This window comes from Danaus plexippus, chromosome 25 (genome assembly GCF_018135715.1).
Source record: "Danaus plexippus chromosome 25, MEX_DaPlex, whole genome shotgun sequence".
In the NCBI taxonomy this organism is placed as follows: Eukaryota; Metazoa; Arthropoda; class Insecta; order Lepidoptera; family Nymphalidae; genus Danaus; species Danaus plexippus.
Window position 1 is genome coordinate 4,999,987 of NC_083553.1, and position 21,581 is coordinate 5,021,567.

At 32.4% G+C, this 21,581-nt stretch overlaps 1 protein-coding gene across 2 annotated transcripts; it reads right to left on the reverse strand.

The window, feature by feature from the left end:
- Positions 1-79: 79 nt before the first annotated feature.
- Positions 80-21,555, reverse strand: LOC116775385 (monoacylglycerol/Diacylglycerol O-acyltransferase). Of its 2 annotated transcripts, none has more exons than XM_061524484.1 (7): positions 21,291-21,555; positions 7,691-7,829; positions 3,983-4,077; positions 3,416-3,580; positions 2,960-3,153; positions 2,121-2,324; positions 80-1,797 (listed from the first exon to the last, which is right to left on the reverse strand). In XM_061524484.1, exons 1-7 carry the CDS (start codon positions 21,346-21,348, stop codon positions 1,519-1,521), a joined length of 1,134 nt encoding a protein of 377 aa, XP_061380468.1. In that variant the 5' UTR covers positions 21,349-21,555; the 3' UTR covers positions 80-1,518. The 2 variants fall into 2 exon arrangements, with proteins under 2 accessions (XP_061380468.1, XP_061380467.1); XM_061524483.1 differs by lacking the exon at positions 21,291-21,555 and adding an exon at positions 15,273-15,461.
- Positions 21,556-21,581: the final 26 nt, after the last annotated feature.

Below are 21,581 nucleotides of genomic sequence, written 5' to 3' on the forward strand. Positions count from 1 at the left end.
TTGATGGCAATACTGATTACCTTTCTATGTGATACGGTGTGGTGTGTGCATAAAAAAAATTAAAAAAAAAACATACATGTCAGATTATTTCGATTTTATTTTAGTATACTACGATGTAGTTTAGTCGGACATCAAGCCAACGCTAGAAAAATATAGAATACACAGATTTGACACAAAGCGGGATGCAGTAAGAGTTATAATAATGTTAGACTTCCAGCCTTTAGTAAAAATTATATATATATATATTTTACAATAGAGAATATATTTCTACTCTATTAAATCATACAATACTCTATATTTCTCTGGTTTAATGCAACGTTTCGTTACTCCATCGATATCTTAACCGTTACCTAAAATATGTTCTCATCTGTATGACACATTGTCTTTATAATTCTATCTATAGATATCAGCTGTAGATAGGTTTTAGACGACATCTATCCAGCAACTAAGTACATTACGTCTGTATATAGTATAATATAACCTCACCGCTTATACATTGCTAAATAAACTAAAAATAATTCTTGTATCTTAGTTATCACGTACTTATTATATGTAAGTATCAAATGCATTTAAGAATAACAGTTTTAAAAAAGGAATCGATTAGGAAACATTATATAAACGATATTTAAAAAAAAAAAAAAATAGTTTACAAAGCGTTAGTAGCTCGCAATTTTTTTTTTTTTTTGAAGTGAAACTTCTTATGCGACTTCAAACGAGGTTGCGTTAGACGTTTAACGCTCCCGTGAGGGAGGGGATAAAGAGACAGCGAGATTCAATCGATCAATCAATTGTGACTAAAAAGTAATGTTAATAAAGTTTGTCTCAAAGAAACACAAAAAAAAATCTTTTAAAACCAATTTCTACTCCTTCCTATTTGCATTCCAGCATTACGAAGTTTCACTTCTTCGAGTTAGTTTCATACAACAAGCTTCGTAATATATTACAATTAACTTCTACGGAATAAACATCACATGAAATGCCGCCGAGTCATTTTGCCGTTCAGAAATTTGTGACTTTTCAAATTTGTACTTATAACTATAAAACATTGTCCAAATATATATGATTCAAAACGTTTATTCGTCTAACATCGAAAACATTTTTTTATATAAAATTGAAAACTAAGATCGTTTAGTCTGTGAGACGTTTTTTTGACATTGACATTTAATATAGACGGGAATGTATCTTTACTTTAGATTATTGTAATTTACTTAGAAATAATAAAAAAATCTACGCAGAGACGTTCCATAGAAGCCTTTCAAATAATTGTCGAATACATTAAGTTCATTCCGCGTATAATACATTATTTACAGCGCGGTAAATGTTACAATATCACACATTAATTCACTTTATTGGCATAAAACAGTTAAACTTGTACCAAACGGCTGTATCACAATCCGCGCTCCAACTATAAAACCTAAACACATAGTGTATAATATGCTTTTTTTTGTACGCAACAATACGAAAACGCCGTGCTTACCACATTATGAGTATTCAATATTTACACTCAATTCATACATACTATGATACTTTCTTGTCGCTCCTGTCACTGTCACACTTGCCGCTGTCAACGTCACTTTTGACAGAGTCGACGTCACTTTTGACAGGGTCGACGTCACTCCTGTCAGTGTCACACTTGTCAGGGAAATTGTTCTGTTTTGCGACGCCGTTGTGACATGAGCCGTTCGTTTGAACCTTCTTCTTTTTTGGCATCTCGTACACCCTCTCGATGAGGGCGAGCAGAATGCTCCCGGGGACCCGCTGATGTTCCTCAACCAAGTCTTCTATGGCGCTCGCGACCTGGAATAGTCCGTCGAAAGACGATACAACTGTTAAATGACACTTACGTAGTAAAGTTGAGTTGGTAAATAAAATCTGGATGGCCAGATCACATGTTTAGTTTTTATCTTGTTTCAGAGTAACAAAAAGAAAATTAAAGATACCAAACCACTGTTAAATGACACTTAAGTAGTAACGATAGAAAAATATGAGTACAAAGAACATTTTACTTTTTACACTTTGATGTAATAGTTAAAGAGCTTAGCTGACTTATATGAAATTAAATTCGAGGGAAATTTGGCTCTGAGATTATAGAATAATCTCAAAAGCGATGATTGATTTACCTTCACTTGAAGTGTCTCCGGAGTGAGAGAAGCGTCGTACGGGATGGGCGTACCCACGTGCGTGACCAGTTTGACGGGGAAGCCCCCGTAGACGGGCGCGAGAGGTACACGGGTAGCCGCGTAAATACGGAGACATATCCCTCGCAACCAGCCCACAGTACGGAACGCCTCGCGGACGTTCTGAGTGAACATGGGTACTATCGGCTGGAAATATTACCGTCGAATGAAAATACATAGAGACTGTGGAGTAAGATTCGGTTTACACCCTTGGTATACCCCCTGATGATGAGATAATGGCTTTGTTTAAAAATTTCTTAGTCATTTGACGCGGACACGTGTGATGACTGCGTATTGCTACTTTTTTGATTGAGTATATGATTGTTATCAGGAACGTATTATTGTCCTTAGTAATCGGATATTTCTTTGTAGTCCTGTGTCACGTATATCCTGCCCTTGTACGTAACATAGTATATCCGATTAATAATCATAATTTTGACCGACGCAATAATAAAACACTGATAATTGTATTCAATTAAAGTAGTCGGAGCAATTAATGTCGGAACTACATAAACTTATACGAATTGCCCTTTTATAGACATTTCCACTAAAAATAATGGACCTTAAGAAAAAACTGTCGTGGTGGAGTGGAGGTTAAAGGCCCGCCTCTCACACTTGAGGGCGCGGGTTCGAAACCTGGTAAGTACCAACCCATCTTGAGCAAGCGTGGTGATTAATGCTCTACCCTTCTCCATGTGAGAAGAGGCCTTTACTCAGCAGTGGGCACCGATAGGCTGATGATGATGATTATGGAAAAAAATTGAGATAAAGAGACATCTTACGACTTTAGCTTCCAGGGCGACTTTGGCGAATCCTATCCTGGACTTCCAATTCAGTTTATAGTAGTGGTCCCCAAACTGGGCCTCATACACTCCTCCGGGGGAGATGGCCAGCGAGTTACCTGACCTTAGAACCCCCGCGCAAGTCTGAACTGTCCCCGGGATCACACACAGACCCTCGAGAAGAGAGGACCAGCCTGGAAGAAACATCATAAAACACCACTAGAACGTCATTCATATTTTAATTTTCTGTCAAAGTTCTATTCGCAAAGATGGAGTTTCAGAGAAATATTTTGGCAGAAAACAGACTTCCACAATTACTGATATTAGAAGTATCGCTTGTGTGTCTCAATGAATCACATAAAGAATATCATTTCTTAAAATTTTTATATTCGTTACTGTATACAGAAAAAATCATGCAGAAATTTGTTACTAAGTCTAGACATGATCTGAACTTGCCTGGTATTTTAAACATGAATCTATCAGCCACAGTGTGTATGTGACGTCTCTTGAACAGAAGCATCCGAGCTATGAAGTAGTACATGTCTATGGGGAGAGCTCCATGGTAGTATATCAACAGGAACGGGCCATCAGGGATGTTCTCAAAGCCTCTTATCTCGTAACCTAAGAATATTATTTTACATCAACCTCCTTGGATCCCGAAAAAAATGGCATTAAAAACGAAGCTAAGTGTCCTTCAAAGGGAGTTCTTTAAAAAAAAAAAAAAACATTGACGTCGGTGTCTGTTCATTAACGTATTGTTTGACTGTTATTGTATTATCACACTTTTTTGCTTTGATTAAAAATAATCTCATCCAAGGTCAAATATGAAAATAGCGTGTAACATGAAGACAGTAATAAACACGATAAAGAATTCTTACATATAATATTATTAAATTTTATAAAAGAACTAGGAACTTCTCGAGCATTAAGCTTACATTGTATAGAATAACCTAGTCTTAAGGTCACAGGATTTGGTGATGGGTTCATTCAGGAGTGGTGTATAATATATGTGGTGGTACGTACCATGCCACAGCCAGCCGTGGGCATCCCACAACGCACACACAGCAAGTCTAGCCGCGTGTCGCCAGTCATTGTGAACTCCGTCTACCACACGAAGCCTGTTATGAGGATAAGGTCTGATCACATATCGTGGTAAATGATCTCCAGATTATGTTTCTTCCAAAAATTTGCCAGTATAAGTATCTTTTTACCTAAATTTGTTGTGATTTTTTTTCCTTTTCCACCGCATTACCACAGATTAATAATATTAATATACTATACAAATAATTACCACAACTAAAAGGTCACATCGTCCAATAAAATACAAAGTTCTTAATTTTTATTCATAAATCTTCGAAGGTATTATTACGTGTTTAGTTTAACGAAAACTAATGTTAAATTAACGGAACAGTCAGGAATAAAGGACATGTTTGGTGTAAATTTTAGGAATTTTCTTTTCTAACCTCTTTAATATATCCAAATTTGTTTTTAGAATCCATCACAAGCATTAATGGCTCCTGTACTTATCTTTAACAAATAAGCTGTTTTTGTAATTCTCAGTTAATGCCAAAACCTTTCACGATCAACTACTGTTATTTTAGTTGTATCAAGTCATTATATATAGCTCTTTTTTGTTGCCAAACTCCCACGTAATTTACGAACTGGTGGGCACTTTTTTTAGATTAAGGATCACGTCAGCTACTCACAATAAATGCGCGACATATTTTGTCATCCTGTAGGAGTTTCTACCTTCATTCGATATCTCCGAAAATTACGCTCTTTAGGGATGATATACAAAAAACCTTGTAGAGAATAAAAGTTCGAATGCTTTATTTCCTGTAAACTTTTTTAAAGTTAACCGGTTACGATTCGTTGCCCATTTGATAGGACGGCTTTTTATATACGCCGGTAATTCTTAAAATAATAATAACAAAACGCCCCCATCAAATTATAAAAATTATTTGATTCTCTACAAATTTTGTTACAAACCTAATTTCTCATGTAAATGCATCACGAATAACAAAACGTTTATAGTTCTAATTCCGGGCGTAAAGTCGAAAAAATATATCGCAAAAAATTTAACAAGCAAATAAAAAAAAACATCGTGGTACTTTATAAAATGTGATTATTTTTCCGTCTCATCCGAAACTATCAAAAATTTTATAATATTACGAATATATTTTTACTGAATATATATGTATTTCATACTAAAATGGTATAAAATAAAATTCTCTACAATTAAATCGATGGCTAGAATTAAAAAAAAAAAAAAACACGTGTTTAGTTTTTTTCCCAGTTTAAGAGTAACAAAAAGAAAATTAAATTTGGATTTAACGATTGGTCGTTGGATGTGATACGTGAGTCGCGATAGCCTATAACTATAGGCGTATAAGTAACAATTACCATTAATATAAAATTAAATAAATTACTACATACAGTAAATATTATCTGTGATTCCAGAACGTTCCATGTATCGGAGTTGATTATTTAATAACAAAAAAATATATATTATAACATTGAACGGCACGTAAATGGACGATAAAAATATTGTAATCAGTAGCTTCATTTCATCAGAGAAATTACTTCAAATTTCTGACATATTTGACATTTAAAAGACGTAGACTAAATATATGCGCGCGAAATATATTACACGTATTATCAGTTTAGAAATTAGTATATATATTAATTAATCTATGTTTAATTGTATCAAATGAAACTATGATTTTTGGATGTAATATATTATTTACTGTATTACTAGCTGTTACCCGCGACTTCGTCTGCGTAAAAAAAGCAATTAAAAACTTTTGAGAACGTACTAAGTACACTCACAGGAACGAAACAAAAACGAAGCAATGTCCCTAAATGCTGAACAAACAAAAATAATCTGACCTACTCCTGTAACTCAACTACATAAAACTGACAAAAACTATCAACTGCTAATTGTTTTTTTTTTATGCATAAATACTACTTACAATACAAAGTACCCTCTGATTTGTACCCATTCTAAAATCAAACTCTATAAGTAAACCTATTTATACATTGACACTTAAAAACTCAGAAAAAAAAAAGGTTCTACTAAAGTAAATAAAATATTCATAAATTAATGCTGGAATAAAACAATACAAGAGACAAAAACAATATTAAAAAAAATGAACAAAGCAATATGTTCCAGGGAAAAATTTTAAAGATCATCAATGGTGAGTAAATTAAATCATCTTGTGTGTTCACTGGCAGGTGTCTTGTCAGCCTCAATGACAATATTATGCTGTCAGATGGCATCCGATCTAAGGCTATTTTGGTCGTGTTTACTATATTGTTGTTCTGATGAAAAAACATTTGTAATTCTTGAACAATGGTTCCCTTCACTTTAGGATCGTGAGCACAACACTTATCAAATTCCACATCTGATTTGCCAATGAAATAAATTTGTAAAAACGGTAGGGTTAACAGTGATCCCAGGAAATGATAAATGTCCTTTACTGTAATTATTAAACGTTAGTCCGATAATTATTTCCGATATATATATTTTAATACAAACTTGAATATTATAAAAGAAATATGAGGATATAACACGTTGGAATTGGGTATATAATTGTCCTGTATATATGTGTAGCAACAAACTATGTCATCTGAATCTTCCCCAAGAAATGCTTAGAATCATTACCAATCCTGTAAATTGAAGTCAAGCACCTGGTGGCGGGACATCAGCACGACATAATCCAGAAACTCATCACTGTATTTAAACGCCTTACAATATTTACATATTATTGTCGTTTCTGCATTTATTACCGGTTTGTCAGCACAATAATCTATTGCCGGATAATAGTGGAATGCAGCTCGTGCCAGAATCACAGGAGCACTGCATTTGTGGAATCGCTCAATTTCATTATGTGGTGCTCGCTGTTGTTGTGTTTGAACATTCTAAGCCTATCAACTTCATTCTCACTCAATAAAGAACGCAGTTCAGAAATAGCAATACGACTATTTCCTAAGCCCCCCCCCCCCGAGCCCTTTAGTCCTAAATTGAACGGGTAAGTCTTATGACGCTGTCACAACCATAAGGGCTAACGGCTACAATCAAGTCGAAACAAAAAAATAATATTTTCTTGATCTGTTTTTCTCCGATCATCACTGCAATTAGCACGTAAGGTATCTCTTAACACATTTGATTGACTGAAACGAGCTAAGTCAGGTCGTCTTCTCCTAGGCATCGTAAATTACAGTTAATCAATGTGTCAAAAATTCCCGCGCATTTAGCAGTAAAGTATCTCTATCAGAAAGGATCAACATAAAAATTGTACTTTACTTCAAACGTCACTATCACAAAGGATCACCGAGGTCCGCAAGTTCTCCCGCACGTATCGGTAGTTAATCATAAAGATATAAAAATGTACTATCCGTCTCTGGTATCGATAGACAATAGAAGAGGGTGGATCGACATATCACATAGTTGTCAAATGTGAAATTATATGGTTGCGTCCAGAAATTTAAAATTGATCAATCAATATAAAAATTATCATATAGATAGTTAATTTTTTAAATATTAAAATGACGCGTAGTAATCCGAAAATATTAGTTTTATTTAAAACAATACTCGCGACAGTCTTAGAACTCACTCGATAGTTTTATAAACAAGGCTGTATTATAATCAACATAATTATACTGACAAAAAATAAATCTTTTTAGACAAGTGTAGTTATTAAGAAATAAACAATGATAAAGGGCACGAACCTGTAAAGCCTGTATAGATGGAAGATGATGCTGCTGACATAGATGAGGACGATGATAACAGCTGGTAGAAGGAAGGTCACGATGACGGGAGTCAGGAACCAGCTCAGCCAGAGACTGTACTCCGTGTCCACATACTCCACTGGAAACAATACAGTTCTCGTAGCAAAATATTTATATTATCCACAATCTTCTTTTGTCCCTAAAGTTTGGTCCATGTTATATCGTCAAATGTAAAAATGGCCTGATTTATGTACTATAATATGGTTAAAATCTTTTTATAAACCTGAGAACGGCAGCTGTCATGACTTCAATTTATTGTGACGAAAATTACTCTTTCAATGAAGGGTGCTATGGACGCCACGGTCAGCACTGCTCACCAACTTTCATACGATCGGCTGTACTACCAGTTTCTTTAAAACGGTTTTAAATTTTGATATCCGGTGTAGAAAATATGTGGTTATGTGTATGACGTCTAGAAACATTAGTCTAAATTTCGTCTATGAGGTAAAATACCAAACGGAATCCCTTGTTTGGTACAGGGACCGTTAAAAAAGGTTAATTTCTGAAAACCTTTGTGCCGGATTTACTTAAAAAAAATATTTTGGTCGCCTGGATAAAAATACCATCATGAAGTTGAGCAAATCTGGTCTCGGAATTATGCATTTGTCGTTGAATCACATTTATGAAGCTACGTCGATCACTACGTATTGGTGTTAGGTTAGGAAATACCATTACACAAGAAAAATATATCGCATTTTTTTCTTAAAACTGTTTCTGTCCGGGATCGACGGAATAGTGACAAATAGCCAGCAGTTCTGGAACTGGACAAACGGAAAATTTTACACAAGCAACATCTATACGGATACAGGAATAATCAGAATCACACAATCATAATAGCTTTCGAATACCTTCTCGGATTGAAATCAACCGATCAGCGATTACAAATACATTCATCGGATGTGCTCAATAAACAAATCAAACGCAAAAAAAAAATTGTAGTGATGCCGAAAAAAATACCACTACCCCAAGCTCTTACGCTGCCAGTATTGCTTGTTTAAACGTTACATAGTTTAAACAAGGGGATGTAATCCTTAATGTTTAAATTTCTCGATATCATCCAAACATACGTTTCCTAGTAGTTGAAATTTTTTGTTGTTATTCAAGCAAATAGCTTCCATTTCAACTCAATAACTCCAGGTGTTCCCCAGATCATGAGTAATGACAGACAACGAAGGAATCCTGAAGGAAATAGATTACTTCCTTCCTAGACAGAGAACAGTAAAAAATAGTAGAAGCAAGACGATTCTTTTACAAATCTTTTTATTAACATACTAATCTTTACTATTTTTTACTTTTTTTAGGAGATGTATAACTAAAACCAATCTCAAAATTATTTTTGTCTGTAATATGAAATTTGCAATAGTTAACACATATACAGTTTTGTTCTAGAGCCCAAGACCATAAACAATATCAAGTCAAACTGACAGACAGGCTTTGTAATTATAGCCATAACAAGAAAGCTATGGCAAAGTCTAAATAAACATTACTGCGTCGAAGGTCACAGTTTATTTTTGGTAGTTAAAGAAACATTTTTAATCCCATACGTACATTTATAACGTAATTTAAATTTGAAGCCGCGACTTCTAGATAATGTATGACGGAAAATTAAATCAAGTTTAACGTAATATTGAAAATAGTTTGAAACACTATTTAACGAACTCCATTAAATTATAAAAATTGTTCATCAGAATATAATAAAATGAGATCTAAGAATTTACGTTTTTAATTTGAATGACATTATCATCTAGTCTGGCCGTGATCACGGGTGCCGAAAAGTAACCGAAACTTTGAGAGTATATAGTTTTTTAGAAAAATAAATCACTCGTAGTATATCCGAATAATATTAGTTTCATTTAAACGAACAAAGCTCGCGAAAGTCCTAGGTCGCATAATTTTTATTATATTTTATTTTCCTAATAACAACAAAATAAAACCGTTTCCTCTCTATATAAAATTTCTTTATTATAATATGATTATACCTTTACATTGTACATCAAGCGAAATTATCGCGATTAAATTTTATTGTTTTTTTTTTTTAAAATTAAAAACATACTATCGTATTGTGTTACTAATAAAAAAAATAAATTACGTACAACAATAATAATGAAATGAACGTTACACAGAACAATATTTTACGTCTATATAAAGTAACTCGTTTTAAAAAAAAAATTATGTTCAATACCAATTCCCTTTTAAGCATGTCACCCCACTACAACCTGTTCCAATGTCATAGATATTATAAATGACATTTATTTTTTTTTTGTTCAATTGTTACTATTCCAATGTAAATGTAGAAATGAAATTAAAAAAAAAAAAACGAATTATAAAAAATAAGCATGGTCTGTCAATAATTTAATATTATAAGATAAATTATTTTTCTTTATTAAGACTTGTAGAGAATATACGAATAAAAGTGTTTATTTGACTTCACATCTACTTAAATGAGTTTATTTAGTTTATCTGTGACATGGAGTTTGTATTTCATAAAAAAAAATACAATTTGTGAATCGATATCAAGCAGCACAAATATCTAATCGATAAGTTTTGTATCAGAGTTCAAAAGTACATTTCTCTCACCATCCTCCCGGATGCTGTGTCGATGGTCCTTATCAGTTTTTTTTTTTATTCCATGGATGTGTATCGATGAAGGAAATCCGGGTGATAACGCGGTCTCGGAGACGTCTAGACTGTATGGTCTAGACCGTGAGCGTGAGTCTTTACGACTGACCTATAACGGAGACCTTGCGTGTTGTTTTCATGGATGTTACTAACCAAAGCAGTAGGTAATAAGACAAAATGAAGCTTAGTTAGGTTGTTAGCTGTGTAGGACAGACAGATAGTAAGAGAAAAAGAGATTCATATATATATAAATATTTATATATATATAGTATTTGTAATAGAAATATGTAACGTTTGTATGCGTTGCATGTTGCACGCGTCTGACACGCGCTGTCACGCTTGCATCTGGATGACCCAGGTCATGTATGTAGGCTATTTCTTAATACGATAACGACTTTAATGTCGTCTCATTAATACTCGTATATTATATTTTCACCCCGACTAAGGTTAGAGCGGTTAGAATTTTTTTTTGTAAATATATATATTTTATTATTGCTTTTATCGAAATTCCTCACATTCTTAATGAAAACGCATAGAAAATAAAACAAACTAGTATATTGCTTTTTAAACGCACTCTTTACAAACAGTCATCTGTCAGTTGCTTAGACAGAACCCACCAATCCAATGTCGTTTACAAAGATCGTGAAGTCTAAACTAACATTATCTTATATTTTTAATAACGTCAAATTTTGAATAATGAATGATATTTTTGTCGGAATCAAAGAAATCATCTCTTTATCATTAAGGACTAATTGTCTCTTGACCAGCTCCCTGGTCTGAAATGCCATCTTCGATATGACATGACGTTTTCCGACACTGCTATAGTATAAAACAATCTTAAATAAATATATAAAAGTTTAGCTTAAGAATACTGAATTAATTTAAATGATATCTTATAAAATTTGGTTTCTAAACTAAAACGAATAAGTTTAACGGATGTTACACGTCGATACTTCACGTGTTGAGTGTAAAGATATCCGAGATATTTGACTCCATGCAGAGACTCCAGTTACGAAGTATTTTTTTATGGCCACACTTGAGTTATATTAAACAGTCTACCTGGTAAGAACATATAACGCTCGGATGTTTGTATGATATTACACAATAGCGCGAAAACTAACAGGCAGTTCAGGATATATGTATTGTATGAAATTATGTACCGAGTCTTAGTGGACAGTGTTAGGTTAGGTTAGGTTATTTTAAATATGGCCTTCATCCGTGCAAAGACGTGCACAGCGTATTCTGCCAGTGTCGTGTAGAATGGAGGAGACAGGATCCGGTGGATAGTGTTATAGAGTGAATTCCGAGGAATAAAACTAGTTTTAGTATGAAAATAAATTCAGTGTAATCTAAATGAAATCATTCGCACATATTAGTTTTATTGAGAAATCCTTTGTATTTCATATAGACATATCTAGTTGTTAAAATTATGAATAAAAAAATTTACTGAATACATAATATAATTTTTGTTTATTCTCGATATTTGTATAACATTTCGGCTGTTTGGAAAAATATGTTTGCAAACACATACACGAACGTCAGATAAGGTAAATGTATATTATGATACGGACGAAGATATGAAAATTCTTTTAAAAATACAAGAAAATAAAATATTATACACAACATATATATATATATATATATATATATATAAATAATTATAATATATTTTATAATATATTTATATAAATAATTATAATAGAAACTCGGAAAAAATATGCAAGTATATTTTTATAAACATGTAATTTGCTATAAAGCTAGTACATACTACTTCATTTAAAGCCATGGCTTCATTTGCAGTTGAATCGTAGAATATTTTGCAAATGTCACATACTTATTTAAAATCTAACTCGGTATGATTAATTGATTTATTATATACATATATAATTTTTTCACAAATTAACTACCTTATCACGAGTCAAAACATGTTACCTTGAACTTGAACGAACGAATTCAATGTCATTATAATGTTTATCAGTTATTTTATTTATAAATAAAATATTAAAAAAAAACATAAATTAATTTTTATTTACGACATATTGATTGATTTTCATGATTTATATTATTGAGAGGGCGAGATGAGGATGTGTACATCTGGTTTTATTCTGGGAGTGCTGCAGCGGGATGGACGAGAGGACATTACAGCTGGAAACATGCTGGATGGAAGGATTCTTATTTGGACAGAGTCTTGTAATAATACTGTCCTATGCATATATAACGTTTGTTGTTATATAGATAATATCATAATTTTAAGATATAATAATCATGTTTATATGGTATGTCACGCCTGTGTTACTTTTGATTAAATCCCGAAGTTTACGGACACGCTGGATAAGCGATATAGACGAGCAAAGCCATTATCAGAAGCTTGTATGTACATTTTTTTTAAAGTTTAAACGTGATAAATAATTGAATACACCGAAGATTCTAGAAATTATCACGTGTTCACAAAATTTGTATATATTACTGAGTTATAATTAATAAATAACGTTGAGACTGTTAGTAATGAGTTAAAAATTCAAACTATTACGTAATAGTAAGCGTAGTCACTCTTAGTACAAGTTAATTCACGTGTTAGATATTTCGTTCGCCGTTTTAGCTTTGATTTCTACTTAATCTGACGATATACAAAAGTTAGAAGCTGCGACCTCGTGAGATATCCTCTGACCACAATGAGTTCGCCCACCCATCAAGATGGAACCGCTCTTGATGTGGCTTAACTTGTTTGATACAATACAATCGGCTGCAGACACGGGATTTGGTTTTTGAGCTATTCTCATCAAATTAACTTTATATTTCTTTAGTTCTATGAAGTTAAATACTTTAATAAAATTTCAAGCCAGTTATAATACGTAAACTTAATAAAACGTACATCTCTTCGCAACGGAAACAGAAGGATGTAATTATATTGATATCTATAGATGTAGTTTTATGAATGAAAAAATGGAACGATTCGTAATTAGTTTGACCTCACAACTTGGACCTGTCCAGAACTAACACGAATTCATTCTTAAAATGTACTTCGAAGGCAGCACTAGTAGGTTCGATTCAAATTTGGTTAGATAGAGAGAGGAGCTTGGACGGTGGAGGTGAGCGTTTAACGCGTTAGATACGGGCCTTAAACCTACACCTGGGTCGCAAGTCCCGGGCACTGTTGAAGCTCCTCTCCCTGCAACGCGACGGACCCGGCACCCGCACGGTGAATCCATGGAATGCTGAGAGGTTTCATCTCGTCTCTGTAGTAGGGATACAGATGAACGACCATCCAACATTGTTCTGGTATAATACTCTCATTGAATATCATTTTATGGGATTTTTTTCTGTTAAATAACAAAATAATTGATGTACTTTAGGAATGTTATTTTAAAACGTATTTATAGTTAAAAACGCTGATCTTCGCAAACCTGTGACCCGCTTTAGAAAGTCTTCAAATTAATTATATGAGTATTACTTGATTTGTTAATTGATATTATTATGTATGTATCTATATGTATGTGTGTGTGTGTGTGTGTGTGTATGTGCGTGTGTGTGTATGTGTGTGTATGTGCGTGTGTGTTTGTAAATAATAATGAAAAGCATTTTTATGAATATCCGAAGTGTAGTGTAGTGTAAATTCTATATTATATTCCTATTATAAATGAGAAAGTTTGTGAGTATGTTTTGTACCTACGGATGTAATGTTACTCTATCATGTGGATGAATTGATTTTGATGGGACTTTTCAATAATGAAGTTGACACATCATGGTCTATAATGCCTCTTTTCATTCCTTGTAGTGTCATGACAGTTGTCGTAGAGTCATGACAGTTGTCATAGAGTCATGACAGTTGTCATAGAGTCATGACAGTTGTCATAGTCATGACAGTTATCGTATAGTCATAACAGTTGTGTTGTGTGTGAAGTCATGTGACACATACTATATATCACTAAAGGATATTTCACATATCTACTTTTTTATCTCACTTTATATATTTCTATTTAAGCCTAATACCGTAGACCGCACGGACGAAGCCGCGATCAAAAATTAGTATTAAAATAATATTCTAATATATCAGTAACTTATTTATTTAATTATAGCTCAATTCAGTTTACGGTCAGGTTGAGATATTTCTATATATTATATACAGAATTCACAGACGAATGTATATATATTTTTTTTAATATTACCAATCGTATACCTACAAGTATTCAACATGGTTGTCTAAAATACATGACCATAGTTGTTTGATGTTGTAACTACGTAAAACGACACTGAAATCTAGATGTAGTATTTCTTGCGGTCAATTACGGAAGAATTTGTTGCATGTTGTTCACTAATTAATTGACGGAATATATATATAGGAGTCCTGTACAGTAGGAAATGTAACTTGATACCCTGATAATGCGTTTGGAGCCTTATTTCTTCTAAATTATAATAATAAAATTATCTTCGAACGTTAACTACGAGCACGGCGAGTACTGGTTAAATTCTTTTTATATTTAAAGTTTCCAAATTGGCCGTTATCACAGATTATCGACTGCATATATTTACCTGCAATACTGTATACATACGAACATATAATATATAACGAGACACATGAAAACAGGTCGATTCCTATCAGTGGGTTATCGCTACAAAATATTAAAAACACCTTTAGATTTCACCTTATATAAAAATTCTACATAAATAATGAAGAATCAATCTATTTTCAGTATATTTTTAATTCTTCACACAAACGATACTATTTCAGAAAATTATTGCATCTCATTTGGATTTCAACAACATTGTATTTCGCTTGAACGCGGTTCAAATTAAAGTTACGCTTATACCGCAATTATTATGTCGATTCAAAATAATAGGGTAAAGAGAATAACGAATATACAAATATTAAAACGCTGAATATAATAATAATAATGATACTTACGATATAACAAACAAAATACAACAACAACAGCCACTTTGACGATGTCGTTGGTAGCGTCCGAATCGAATTTTGTAAGAAGATCACTCATTATAAAGGCTTTTACTGGCCTGGCTTTGCACTGATTCTCAACCATTTTTATTAATATATATATATATAATTATGTATGTTAATATAACGTATGTTCCACACGATGTCTCGAACAAGAATGACAGCGGTGACCGCACGTACTACAGATAATACACTAACATTACAACCCTTCTTTTCTTAATTCAAATTAGATAACGTGTTCTATATTAAATCAACATTAATTAATGGCAACACTACCATTCAACCCTTAAATACTTGTCTAAATTGATAGCATATTTTACTAGTAATAGGGAGTTTTATTAATGGCAAGACTAACATTCAACCTTTGTATTTCAAACTTGATAACGTTTATATAAGGATGTAACGGTTTTATTTTTAATGGTAACACTGACATTACTACCCTTATGTTCTTAATTCAAACTAGACAAGGTACCTATATAAGACTGGTGCATTTTTTGTTTATGGTAAATGTCAATGGAGGTACAATTTGCGTGCAGGTGGTAGCAATTGACCAGTTTTTGTAGTGGCAGGTTGTTAATATATTTTTAGATATTTTTCTCTCATATCAGTTACTCCTTGGGATCGTTAAGACAGCGGCAGTTGTTCTCAAAATGTATTTAAAACAAATGTATGATTATCCCAGCTGGTTATATGTTATGATAATTTAAGGCATTTGAGTAAAAAACTGTAGTAAAATTCGTCTATGAGAGTACAAAAAAAAGTTATCCATAAGCCCAGCTGACAGCAACTTTGTTGCCAAAATAAAATTTAAACATTTATGTGAAGGCCAATGTGAAATTTGTCCACCATAGACTAACACTGCCACAGATAACCAATACATTTGAGGAAGACATAGACAAAATTGAATTATAAACAGTTATTATCAAAGCTTTTGTTTGTGAATCAAGCCGTGGCATAGAAAAATTATGCAAATTGACATTAACTTATAACATGAACTTCTATTTAGTGGAAATGTCAAAATCTATAAAAAAAATATCATACAATTATCTTTCATTTCAACGCCAGTTTCCTAGCTGAAGTTCCTTGCTACGTTTCGTTAATATCGATCCAGCAATTCAAGAGTATAATCTATTGACAACTTTATATGAGTCCTTTTCATTCCCTTTAAATGTACCAGTACCAGTGTGTACCAATTTTAAATGTACCAGTAGTTAAATGACATTGTGACAATTTAATAAAACTGTCAGTTGTATTCGTTTTCCAACCGTTCGAGTTTTACACGTAGTTGCAGACTTTATAGATTGACGAGGACCCCGATATAAATTACGTTTCACATCCAAAATATATATTAAGTCGGAAAAAACTTTGAGGAACGCTGAATTTAATCATAATGACGGCCCCGGGAGGCTTCAATTATAGCATTCTACTCTCAATACATCACTTCGGACACGTCCGAATACCTCATAACAATATACTCGCAACGAGTTAAGACGTACAAACAGACGTAGACATGTTTATATAGGTGAGAAACTACCATACGGTAAGTATGGTCGTGATTCGTTATGAATTAAGTTGACGATGATGCGTGCAGAGAAAAATACAGTATTCTGGATGTTTCAACATATTATTCTACATAGAAACAGGTGTTACAGCTGTTTTAAAGAGTATGCCTACCAAAGGTTTGCAGTCACACTACATACGAAACGTTCCGCGTTTCTTAATCAATAATCAAATGATACTGACTAACGCGAAACGCTTCGTATGTAGTGTAGTAAGTCTACAGCGAGGAAACGTTTGGGATAAGACAAAGATGCACCATCGAAAGGAAGATATTAAGAATATTTAAATAAACCTAATATTTTCGAATTACTACGCGTTTTATTATTTTAAACTACAAAACTAAATGAAGCATTTACATCTCGTCTGCCCGTGATCACCTCGGAGGTGTGTAGTTTTAAAATAATAATAAAACGCTTGGTAACCCAAAAATATTAGTTGTATTTAAATGAATACTCGCGAAACTCATAGACCTCATTATATTATGAATATAACAATAATCGGAGTGTCGAAAAAGGAAACAAATAAAAAATATTTAAGGAAAAACAATAAGCAATAATAAAAAGTCTTAATACAGACATCACGTCAGACGCATTGACGCACGGATGTTCGGATATAATATATATATATATATATATATATATATATTTATTTATTTATATGTAATTTATTCGTCTATCCGACCATTCTTATAATATAAATTCGAATTATCTATCCCAATAACAATTAAATTGCTTAGTCCAAATACACATCGTCACTATATGGAGTTAGAAGTTTTTCATTGACTTTTCTCCGTACATTATTGTAAGTGTAGGGCATTGATAGCAAACGGGAAACGATACGTATGTAGTATAAATAATATAGCATGTACAAACTTCAACTAATTACTAGATGTCCAAAAGTAAAAAAATAAGATTTTAACGTTCGACGTGGAACCAGTTGTATCTAGATATAACTAGACGAATTGCAACTTTTATAATTCATTCGTTGACGACATTTTAATGTGCAATAATACAGTCGTTTGGGAGGCTTAAGACTATTTTTGATAATATCAGACATGACACCGGAAGTACAAATACACTGACTTCCTGTTGGATAATGGACCTAAGACAATACGACGATATAGTCATGTACAAAGATTTTTTAATGCAAAAACGTAAATGCTCCGTATGTCGTGTGACGATGGGAACGTGGGGTAAGGACAGAATTATATATTATGTAAGTGTTCTCTATTTTTTATTAAGATATCTGTTCTAATAATGTAGTTCACATTAATGTTGAGTTCCATCAAGATACATTAAGCATATTTTACGTAAAAGAGCAATCAACCTCGATTTTATATCAGTGAAATAAAAAAATAAAATTATGGTATCCCGGTAGAAATGAACAAAAATCCAGAAAAAGTCGATGTATATTAATAGTTTGGTCAAGTAGACTTTTAAGTAAGGTGGACTTAATGCAAATATTACCTGATAAAGGTACGTCCAAAAAATATCAATAACATAACATATACACACTTAAATTATTTATAGCATTATTAAAAAGTATGAGTTTTTGTTAATATCTAATTGTTATGCCAGTCGCCATATTGGACGCTAAATTGCGAAATGTCAGTAAGCAAATTTAAAAAAAAGAATAAATTACAATGAACTGTCATCATTATGGCAGTGTGATGTAAACATTGAGCGAATAAAAAAAAAGTAATCAAAATTTTAAGCCGAGACTAGTAAATGAATATCGTAAAAGCAGAGGAAGTTGTTTAGGTGGTGGAGCCTAGCTGTGGCCAAGTTAGCTAGCTTAGCTTAGCTCGAATATGAGCTAGCTCGACCGGGGAAGTACCACACCCTCTTATAGAAGATCGACGTGAAGAAGCCTTAAATGGCTGCGTTTCGCCTGATGAGTGAGAGACGCGGCTGCTCTTTCCCTGTTCTCACTCTTTCCTGCTATCTCCTTATTCCCACCCCTCCCTTTCCTCAACAACCAAGGTTGGCAACGCATCCGCAACGTCTACGTTACGGATGTCCATGGGTGATGGTCACTGCTGCCCATCAAGCAGGCCGTCTGGTGGTTTGTCATCTTTTTCATAAAAAATTTTATTAAGAAATAGTTTAAAAAACTATTTAACGCATTCCAACAAATTATTAAAATTATTCATCAAAACATAATTAAATGAGATCTAAGAAATTACGTTTTTTATTAGAATGACATTAACTTCTCGTCTGCCCGTAATCACGGTTGCTGCAAAATAGCCGAGCGTCGGGAGTATGTAGGTAGCTTTAAAATAATAAAAAAACGAAAATGCGAAAATATTACTTTTATTTAAATGAATACTCACAAAAGTCTTAGATCTCATTATAACTAAAGGTATATATATAAAGGTATATATAACTAAAGGTATATATATAAAGGTGTATATGTTATGTGGTCAAATAAAAAATTATATTTTGATTGTTGTGATTTGATTTTCAATGAATAATGGTTTATCAAGACCTTAACATTTCTAATGTTAGATTAAAACTTTTTGCAGAATATAACAGACCATAAAATATTATGTTTACAAAATTATTCAGAGATTTTGCAGTTTTCTTTTTTTAAAAGTAGTTATATACAGATTATATATATTTTATTCATCCAATCATAGCTGTTTAAATTTATTCATTTCTGTTCTATATGTGTGCAAAATTTTGCATTCTATATTTGAAATTCTAACAGCTTGTGATATATAACGTCAATTAATTATGCAAGTATAGTTTTCTATTACAGTTTAGTTGTTATTCAAATGACAGTTTTTATTTCAAAAAATTTCTTTAATTATTGTATATAGGAAAAGTGTAATGGAAGTGATACACACATACACTTTTCCTTCAGCTTATATTAAAAATGACAACATTAGTAAGGTTGTATGTATGTTTGTTGTCTGTCAGACAAAACCGATTTGACAGATTGTAATGAGTTACACAGGTACGTAAGACGAAAAGAAGGACATGGTGTATTATTTACTTCAACGGTTCAAGTAGTTACTTCAGGATCAAGGTGTAATATGTGGTCGGTGATTTATTGGTTGTAACGACAGAGATATAAATATTTTTTTACACCATCAGGAAGTAGAGATTTCAACGGACGAGAGGTCGACCAATTTTTGGAAAAAAAGCTGCTATTTCGAGACGAGAACTTTCGATTGAAAATAAAGTGAATAAACGAATATTGTAAATCAAATAGATTACAGTGTAATCGGGACATAATAAGGTAAGTTTTTACTAGAAAACCTAGAAAAAAACAATTTAATTTTCACATAAATTTTGAGTTTATGTAATGAAATTGTAGATCTTGGTATAAACTATGGCTTTACTTGTTGATTTCTTTCAACACGACTTGTAGTTTTGCCGGAAATCGAGATAAACCATTTTTTACCCTTAAAAACATACAGTTTCGGGATTGCCCATAATTTTTCTTTTCATTTTTATCATATTTTGCTTCCTTTTTTATTCGGACTTCATGGTACCATTATTTTTTGTTCACTTTTAACCACTTTTTAAAGCTTCGGCCCTGGTATATAGAGTAGCAAAAATACAAGAATATGTTTACATTCCATTTCCAATAACAACAATTAATATAAGTGACCAAATTAACTTAACATGACTGATATTAGGAATCTAACTGTTACAGGAACTTCCTGTTTGTGACCGGGTATATTTAAAACAGCCTGTATTCGCTCGGTATTGACTTTTGGCCAAACCTACCCCAATTGTACTATTGATATGTCTCTACTAGAAGAAGGGTATAAAAGGTAGATATATGAGATGGAAGAGATTGGCCTATAAATGTAATCACTAAAAATGGAATCTTAATCTAATTAAAAACAATTAAAAATAAGTATTAAGATAATAAAAAACACAAAGCATATGCTTTTAAAAACAAAAAAATATTAGTTTAATTTATATATTAAAATATTTAGTTATGTCATTATAAAATTCTATATATTATTAGTTTAAGACTAGGTATAAAATATTTGTACTAATTTCTTTTCATTTTCATAACTTGAATGTTCTTATCACTTATTATATTAAATGTAAATTTGATTTTATTGGTGTATATATTATTGGTTTAAATGATTTTTAATTATTAATGGGTTTTGTAGATAATTTGCATAATTTTACATTAAGTAACGTTATACACAAGGTCGCGATACACGATTCGCGATATTCGCGTTAAACCTTCATATATCTTACAAAGTAGGAAAACAAGCAGAAAAATTACGGTTTTATTAATATTCGACAAAAAATAATAATACAACAGCTGTTATTTCCATAATACTTTTAGTAAAATGTTAGCGATCAACCTTAAATGATATATTTCTGCAATTCATTAACCTAATTGATCTAAGCACACATTGAAACTAGTCTAACAACTTACCTATCATGTCGTACAAAGATGCGGTGTAGTTATCCACAAAATACGAAACAAAACCCATTGCTTCTGCATCACAAAACTAATAACTATATATTACAAAGTTTTTTGAATACGACTCATTCATTGAACTTGTATTTCACATAAGATTCGAACAGTAAGTTGAATGTTTCATATCTATTTTATCAGGAATATGTATTGAAACAACAAATACAAATATCGCGAATCTCGATTTTACTATCGGTCGATCACTGATCTCGATAACAATAATGACAATTCTAATCTATCACTCCGGTC

What these genes read in the sequence shown, in the direction of transcription:
- LOC116775385 (XM_061524483.1), bottom strand. Translation starts at nt 15,405, where the DNA reads ATGGTTGAGAATCAGTGCAAAGCCAGGCCAGTAAAAGCCTTTATAATG. An exon ending in CCACGGCTGGCTGTGGCATG is followed by an intron (nt 3,581 to 3,982) that starts GTACGTACCACC and finishes TAATATTCTTAG; the next exon opens with GTTACGAGATAAGAGGCTTT. An exon ending in TCGCCCTGGAAGCTAAAGTC is followed by an intron (nt 2,325 to 2,959) that starts GTAAGATGTCTC and finishes TAATATTTCCAG; the next exon opens with CCGATAGTACCCATGTTCAC.